Genomic DNA, 9,277 nt, shown 5'->3' on the forward strand with positions numbered 1-9,277 from the left:
TTAATGATAAATTAAGCCTGAATTACTTCCAAATGCATATTATAGGTGTCCTTTAGGGGGTTGAGAGTATCAGAAAAATCATACTTATCACTAAATAATGATAGAGCATCCAGAAAAATATATAAAGAAAAGTAATATGATACCAAGACAAAATGTTTGGATGAAAGGAGAATGTGTATATTCAAAGTACTCTTATTACCTCAAAAATCTCTCTTGTAGAGCCTTTGGAAGTAAACAGTGGGAAAGAAAATGTAACCTTTTCTGACTTAGGGAAGAGAAATACAGTAGTTCACTCTGTTTATCCATTTATCTATTTATCTTTCTATCTCTACCCCCTCACCGTGGTCTTGGGCAAAGGACCCATTCATGGCTTGTCAACAAGAGCAGCAGCTGCTTCTGTGGCAGCCATGGCAGCTGCTGCAGCAGCCTCTTCTTCTCTCATCAAAAACATCAACCGAGTTATATCTTTGGACAGCATGTCTTCCAAGGTATCAAAGAGCTTGGGCTTCAGGTTATTGAACTTGGTGAAGTCTTGGCCAATTAGTAATTCCTGCATTTTCTGGACACTTGGGAAGTCTCCAGAAGAAACATGATAATCTCGTTCAACTTTAAGGAAAATCTCTTGTAAGTTGGTGATCAACTCCCTTTTTTTGTTCTCCTTGCCAAACATGGGCAACTCTTTCTTGAGGGTAGCAATGATGTAGCCATGGACCCTGGCCAGCCTGGCTCTTTTGATCAGATCATTCATTTTCCTAACAGTACTATAATGGGGCAGCCTCTGAATGTCCTTATAGAGATCCAAAGCCTCTGCTTCAAAAAGCTTGCTGTTATCAAGATTCACATAGGGTTCTGCCCAGAAGGAACCTATATACACCCTCATCACCTCAGGGGTGTTAATGATCTTGCCCAAGGACCACATGAGGGCCCCATAGACCCGCATCAGTTGCTGAGTTCCCACCTGGTCAGACTTGTTTAGCACCACTCGCATTTTATCTTCGTTGTTCTTGAGAGATTTGATTGCCTGAGACAGCTCATCTGATATGTCCAATTTATGAGCATCAAAGAGCAGAATGATAAGATCTACTCGCTGGGCAAACCACTCGAGCACTGCCGAGAAGTCATAACCTCTACTGAGCCGTTGTTTCTCACCAGCAAGGATTCCAGGGGTGTCGATGATGCTGATACTGTCCAGGAACTCATTGGGTAGCTGGACCAAAGTGAATCGGTTGAGGAAGGCATTGCCAAAGTTGGTGAGATTGCGGAAGGGGAAGCGTCGGTCTACCACAGCCACGTTGCCTGGCATCACGTTCTCCACTTCGCCATGCATGAGGCAAACGAAGCCATCAGTAGTGGGCTCGGGCCCAATGCGCATGCACGGGAATGTCTGCTCGAGGAGGTGACTGATGAAGGTCGTCTTGCCGGTGCTGTACTGGCCCATCAGAAGCACCATGGGCCGGTTATCGAAGTCTGCATCTGTGAGCGGAGGCGAGTGGAACCTCTCAAACTGATACATCTCTTCCAGGGGCAGCAGCTTTTCCAAGTACAGTTTACTCAATCTCTGAGCCACTGAGAGAAAAAGATAGGAACGCTTGTGACTTTTTGTCTTACTCATGCAGCTATTAATAAGTTTGAGGCCAGACAGCCTCCTTGATAGAGGAACTGGGTTGGTGCCTGGAAACGGAGCAGCACCGGTGAGACCGAAGAGGCACTGGAAGCTATGGCGCCAGTTATGGCTCCTGCTCTGGCTACCAGTGTTTCCCCACCACAGTGCGCATGCCCTTGCCCCGCCCACACTCTGCCCTTACCCTGTCTCTCCTTCTAATTATGAGAGAGCTCTTTTATTTGTGTGAATTCCTAGAGGACAGAAATGAAGTTTTTAGCTTTTTCTTTCTGCCTCTGGGACTTGAGTGCTTGACATATCATAAGAGCCTAATAAATTTTTCTTCACTGATTGATTAATCAATTATTTAACCTTAGGATTCTAATAATGGAAAATCCAGTCCACTTGTATTCAATAAAAAGATGTCACTAGTCATTTATTAAACACCTACCATGTGTCAAGCACTATGCTAAGCTCTGAGAATACAAAGGAAAAAAAGGGAGTCCCTACTGTCAAGGAGCTCACAGACTAATAAGGAACAAAACATGAAATAAAATAAAAACACAAAACAACTATGTACAAACAAGGTATCTACAAGATAAATTTATAATGATCAACAGAGAATAGGCAATAGAATTAAAGGTGGAAGTTGGTGTAGAATAGGATGTTTTAGATGTGACTTAAAGCCAGGGAAGTGAAGATAATAGAGATGGGAGGGAGAGTCTTCCAGGCATGGGGAACCTTCCCAACCAATGGGTTAAGGAAGCAAAATTTAGGGAAAAAATGGCTTTGGGCATGAATTCATATATTATAGTGATGTTGACTTTAAAATACTTAGGAGATATTATTGTATCCACTAATTACCTACTAATAAATTTCAATAAACCCTTGTCTCCTTTTTGCTTGAAAATTATGTAAATCCTTTGAAATTTAGGAAAATATATCCTTTATCTGGTACTGGAAACCAAAATTTCCAGGGAGGCACTTAATTCCAGTTTTCCATATATTTCCATATATCCAATAATTCCATAATTATTTCCATAATTATCATAATTATGACCCATTTTTTCATAATTCACTTTATGAATCCATGTTCCTTATGCATTTTAATAAAAGCCCAAGCAGTACTATAAAATATATAAAGTTCTATATATTTTTATTTCAAAAACACATTGGTAAGGGGGCAGCTGGGTAGCTCAGTGGATTGAGAGTCAGGCCTAGAGATGGGAGGTCCTAGGTTCAAATCCGGCCTCAGACACTTCCCAGCTGTGTGATCCTAGGCAAAACACTTGACCCTCATTGCCCACCCTTACCACTCTTCCACTAAGGAGCCAATACACAGAAGTTAAGGGTTTAAAAAATAAAAATAAAATAAAATAAATAAAACTTATTTGCTAAATGCTTAACAAAAAAAATACAACAAAGCATAATGCTAATTTGCATTTTCCCTAACTTAATATTCTTCCACAGGGATCTGTCTATTTGAGTTTGATACTATTTGTCCAGGCAAAGGCACTTTTCTCTAAGACAAAACTTAAAAAAGGTTGTTCACCTACATGGATGAAGTTTAGTGATCAGAAATTTCCTCACATTGATGAAATAAGATCAATCTCCCTCTCTTCCAAAGATATACAAATCACATTTATACAGAGTTGGGTCTAGAATTCAGGTAATCTTGATTATTTTGTAATCAATTACAATTGGTAATAATTACAGAAGAAAGGGTCGTTATTAAGGAGCTCCCTTAATTGGTCAATGAAGAAAACAAGAAAATGGAAACTGTGAGATATCATTCAAGTTTATGAAAACTTAACCCTCTTAAAGACCGAGATAAAATTATATGTCAGAAGTGTGCTATCTTTCATAAACTAACATGTGGCAAATCTCTATACTACACATATAATAAAATCTTTGAGAATTCAACAAATAAACTAATAGAAAAATAATATCACTGATAAAAGTATCATTCACAATCTCCTAGACTTTGATTGATTACTAAGTTGAAGAATGATATTTTTAATAATGTAGCCACACTAAATATTTATAGTTACCGGAAACGCAAAGTTTTAGAGTTTTTTTGTTTTGTTTTTGAAGTGGAGAGGCTTAGCAGAATAAAGCAAGATTATGTAAGAATAAAATTACATATATATCATATATATTATTTTGTTCTCTACAAGAGTAGTTAGTTCCAAAAAAATTTTCAGTGAGCCTACAGATAGTGAGCTTCTATCCTAATAGTTTTATTAAATCACCAAAAAAGTTCTTTTTTTAACTCTCTAATAATCAAAATAATATTAAATATAAAATAAATAGCAGGATTATGAATTAATCCAGGAATACTTCTATCTGAATGGTATTAAAAAAGATGAGAAAAATGAGGGGTTCAGTAATTTCAGTCATGTCTGACTGTGACCTCTTTTCACATTTTCTTGGCAAAGATACTAGAGTGGTTTGTCATTTCCATTTCTATTTCATTTTTAAAAATGGGGAAACCAGGGCAAATGGGTAAGTGTCTTGCTCAGGGTCAAAAAACTTATAAGTATCTGAGGCCAGTTTTGAACTCAGGTATTTCTGACTCTAGGCCCAGTGGATAGAATGCTGGGTTTTCACTATAGAATTGAAGGATCTGTAATTTCATTGGTATCACTCCTTCCCCAGTGCAGATTTCAACTCTGGTACTGATTAATAGATATCCTTTAATCAAAAATTTTCATCCCCATACACTGCCGTGAGGATGATGATGAATTTATCTAAATATATCTAATTTGGTACTTTAGGCAGCAGAACTCTATTCTATCACTAGAATCCCTGAAGCATTCTGAATGGATAGAACCAGTGCCCTACAGAACCCAAGAAGAGCTCTGGCAGGGAAATAGAATAAAACTCTTGTGGAAGAATAAAATTATTAATAATGCTATTCAATTTACCTTTTGATTATGGAACAGGACAAAAAAAACCCCACCCAATTAAAATTAAAAAAATAAAATAACCCTTTTAACATCTTTTCCATAATTTGTGCTATTATAAAATATATGTAAAACATTCATGCACATGTATACACACTTCTCTGTCTCTCTTTCCACATAAGTTTTGGGGTTCAATTGCCTTGGTAGAGGCATTTAGCTTTTTCAAACTGAGTGCTTCAAATTTGTCTGTGCCCAATTTACCTACCACCTATCATTCTGCCTATCTAGCCTGGGTGGTGTTTCTAAGAGATTATGTTACATCATGCACTCATTCAGTCAAACCTACTCTGCTCAAGACTCTCTACAAAGCCAGTGTTTCATTACGTCTTAGAAATTATGGTGAGTTATCAATGATGGTCAGTGGAGCAGAACACACTGATAGGTTACCAAGGTAAAAAGGCCCAGCATAAGGTAAATTCCAATAGAAAGTAAATTCATTAAGAGTGGGGATTGTTCACCTTTTAAAAAATCTTTTTATCTCCAGTGCCTAGCATATTGCCTTACAAATAATACGCATTTTAGTAATGCCTGTTGAATTTAATACTGTAGTTAATTTAAACTGTAGTCTTTTTTTTTAAACCCTTAACTTCTGTGTATTGGCTCCTTAGTGGAAGAGTGGTAAGGGCGGGCAATGAGGGTCAAGTGACTTGCCCAGGGTCATACAACTGGGAAGTGTCTGAGGCCAGTCTTGAACCTAGGATATCCTGTCTCTAGGCCTGACTCTCAATCCACTGAGCTACCCAGCTACCCTCTAAACTGTAGTCTTAAAGATGGGCAGTACACTTGCCTTTCAAGGATCAGCCTAAGTTTTAAAAGAAACATCATAAGAAGGGTGGTCACTAGGTGATGAAATATGGCAGCCTCAGCATTAATGAACACCAGCTGCTAAAACTTGCAGGGAATGATGACATTTATCATGATGGAAAGAGGGCTTACTCTGATGAAATTAGAGATAACTTGATGTATTAAAGTGTGTAGTCAACATATATAATAGAACCTTCACTAGCTAATATGAGTCTAGATATACTACAATCCTGTAGGAAAATCCACAGGTGTGTTTTTATATTTATATGTGTGGGCATGTGTATATGTATGCAAATACATGTATATACAAATACACCACATTAAAATCTAAAATAATTAAATAATTGAAAGCTTAATTAATAATTGATCAAATAAATAAAAAATAATTAAATCATTTAAATAATTTAAAGAGTGGTGGCTATACATACGTATATGTATGTATGGCCGCGATTGAAATTCTCAAAAGTCAATGCATATTAAATTTAACTTAATTTATTAATTGACCACTCAAGAAAATCTGAACTAGCCAGTAGACTCTCTCCATAATATGAAAGGATACCAAGGTGTGCAAACAGAGCAAAAGAGCAAGAGTGGCTGGACAAGAGACCTGGGCAAGAGATCATGTGGGCCAGAGAGAATTGGCCAAGAGAAGGCCATTTCTTCTAGCACAGGCCAATATAAACACTTTCTGATATTATTACCTGATCTCTCCCCTAGACATCTCTGATTGGTAAACAGTCTCTAAGGAGGTGGAATCAGAGGAAAGTGAAGGTGTGCAGGATACTAAGAGGTCCCTTTCCTGCCTGCCACAAGGCTCGGTAACTGTATTCCAAAATGGCAGCTAGAGCTTGCTGATTTTGTTACCTAATCTATCAAGTGTGTCAAGAGGCTGCTTGGCTCTTCCCCAAATCCTGTTATCCTTTTTAGACATCATAACAAAAGGCACTATCCAACCCAGTTTCATAGATTGGAGGAGAAACTATTTCCTTGGCTTAGCATCAAAAAGTTTTTCAAGGGGGCAAAAGAAAAAAATTATTTTACAAAATAATCCCAATTCAATATTAATTTTCTGCAATATATTTTTTCAAATTTCCTTTATTTGATGAAGTAAGATTTTCATAACATCCCAGATGGCATCATCCTAGAGCTGTAGGGACATTTTATTTCCTACCCTATAGGTCACAAAATTTATTCACTATGCTCAAATGGCCACTGTTCATGAGAAAACTTTTTTGATTTCTGTCAGTCAAAATTTTTTTATCTCTTGAAAGGAATTTTATTACTATGTATATATTTAGTATTTATGTATCTGTTAATATTTGTATTTTTTTTAAGGAATGCAAACTCCTTCAAGGCAGGACTTATTTTCTATTGGGGTGGGGCGGGAATCTCTACTTCCTAGCATAGTACTTTGCACATAATAGGCCCTTAAATATGAGTAAATGAATGAAATAAAATTAAATAAAAAATTGGTGAACTGAAATAAACTCTTTGAGTTTAGGTTTTGGTTATGGAAGCTTAGGGAATTAGCATCAATTTACATTGACCAGAATATAGCACAAAACCCAGGTTTATGTTGTTCCTGTCAGATATGAATGAGTAAAATAGGCAAGTTGATGAGGAATTTAGGGGCCATGGTCTTGTTGTTTTTCACTTGGATGTTATTTCTATGCCACTTCATTTTCATGTGTGGGGAAAGATGGACATCTTTCTTTGTAAATGGTATGTCAAATCAACTCACTATCTCTATTATTTGGAAAGTTTAAATCATCTTTCTTTAGCTACCACTTTCATATATATATTTTTCTACAAATATTAGAATGTATATACTTGTCAGCAAGCAGTTTAATGTTACTGTTTTTAAAGTCAGTTCCTAACACAACATTTGATAAATAGCATTGCTTATTTTATTAGTATTATTCATTTGTACACAGTCTTGGTAGTCACATAGATCTAATGTTTGCTTTATTTTTTGACAGACTCCTCCAACCATCCATGGTTGTGCATGAATAAAATACCAATAATTGATATAACAGAAGTTAAAAAGGGATTTACTAACCCCAAATTAGATAATTTTCTGGGACCATAGTCTTTGAAGAATTACTAGACATGAGCAGTAAAAAGAATAGACCCTCCACTAAACATGAGCAATAAAAAAGAATAGACTTTCAGTACGGGGCATTCTGGCTGACATTTATTGGCTTATTTAATGGCTAATATTTATGGACTAAAAAAAAATCTGTCAACCTTTCTAGTTATTGAACCTCAAAGGACAGAGTAGAGAACCTGACAGGTTTCCTTGTAGAACTGATGGGAGTAAGATGTTGGTAGAAAGCAGCTGACCAAAGACTTGGCATAAACAATTCAATGCCAAAAAGATTTGGGAGATTTTGCTTTCAGCTGAGACAACATATGATGTATCAAGAAAAGAGTAACAGAGAGCAGTGTGGTATCATCACCTAAGACGCCAGCATCTCTACTCTGTAAAAGGTATGATTTGACCCAAAAACTTTCTTGAAAACTCTAAACTTAATAGTTATTTATTAAACTCTTCCATTATATGACACGGTTCATTCTCTCATTATCTTTGCACTATAGAAGATGATGTAAATATGTATACATATAAATACATATATATATTTTAATAAAATTATAAATGCTGAATGCATAAGACCATTACAAACCAAGAGTGAATGTGGCATTAGTGACTGAGAGGATTGAGTAAAGGTTTCAAAAAGGGAGGTGGGATTTATTTTGGGTAAGACTGAAATTCAACAGATATGAATAAATTGGAATTAAGGAGATAAATTCAATGGAAGAGGATAGGGCATATTTGAAAATAAGAGTCATATACTATTTAAAATTAATATTATCTTAATATTTCATCAATATTAATTAAGTTTATGTTTGTAATAATTTCCTTTCCATTGACATAATGACAAATTCCTTCCTAAACTCTGGAAACTATTTTATGTCTTTAATTGTGTAGTATATTTAAAGTACAGCTAAATTTTAATATGAGTCCTTTACTGTGAGAACAGCACAGTCTCTCCTTTTAGTAAATGGGATCCCCTAGGGAACATATCCAAAATAAATGTATGTACATATGAATAGGCCCACTAGTAACCTTTTTAATGCCCTAGTATCTTAGAATAGCTAAATCTAAATTTTGCTTTTAAAAAGCTGGCCCTATGAATTGACAATATTTTAATCTAATTCTGCATGCACTATTTAATTGGTAATCCATATAAAAGGAAGCTAAATGTCAAGAGCTGTGGTAGTCTTTTTCTCCACAGGAAGCCAGGAGAAAATTCAGCCCACGCCTTCCTTTAATTCTTTTGTTCCTAGGGTCCTAAATGATGTGCAAACTGACACAACAAAACTGCTGGTTCTGTGAAACTAAGGTGTAATTTGACAAACCTTCTATCCTAAAATTTTCCTTTTTCAGCTCCTTCCTGTTTCCATTCAAATTAAATATAGTTCTAGGTACAGGATGTAACAGATTGGCCCTTACTGAATTATGCCCAATATTCACTATCATGTATAATTCAAGAGTAGGAAGTAAAACTTTACTATTTGGAAGATGTAACTTTGACATGAAATTTAAATCAGCTAATTATAGTCTTTCGAATATGCCCCTAAAGTTCTTAAAAAGGAAGAAAGTCTACCTCACAAAATGTAAGGAAAGGGAGAAAGAGGGGAATCCAAGAATATAGTTGAGAGCTCTCTAAGAGCAATAGAACAAGGTGAAAAGGAAAGTTAATATAAGGGGAAAAGATGTGATCTAGATTGAAAATCAAATCTTTATTAAAGCAGGATTCATTCAAATATCAAAAGTGAATCTATAGGATATAAATAGTATTTCCACATATATGGTAACAGAAGAAAAGTATGCTCTTAATTATAA

At 35.8% G+C, this 9,277-nt stretch overlaps 1 protein-coding gene across 1 annotated transcript; it reads right to left on the reverse strand.

The window, feature by feature from the left end:
• Positions 1–364: 364 nt before the first annotated feature.
• Positions 365–1,612, reverse strand: LOC123246621 (EH domain-containing protein 1-like). Its single transcript, XM_044675449.1, has one exon. It carries the CDS (start codon positions 1,610–1,612, stop codon positions 365–367), a length of 1,248 nt encoding a protein of 415 aa, XP_044531384.1.
• Between the last annotated feature and the right edge of the window lie 7,665 nt (positions 1,613–9,277).

The sequence above is a fragment of the Gracilinanus agilis genome, chromosome 4 (assembly GCF_016433145.1).
Source record: "Gracilinanus agilis isolate LMUSP501 chromosome 4, AgileGrace, whole genome shotgun sequence".
NCBI lineage: Eukaryota > Metazoa > Chordata > Mammalia > Didelphimorphia > Didelphidae > Gracilinanus > Gracilinanus agilis.

Excerpts from the sequence above, each read along its gene's own strand:
- LOC123246621 (XM_044675449.1), bottom strand. The coding sequence starts at position 1,612 with ATGAGTAAGACAAAAAGTCACAAGCGTTCCTATCTTTTTCTCTCAGTG.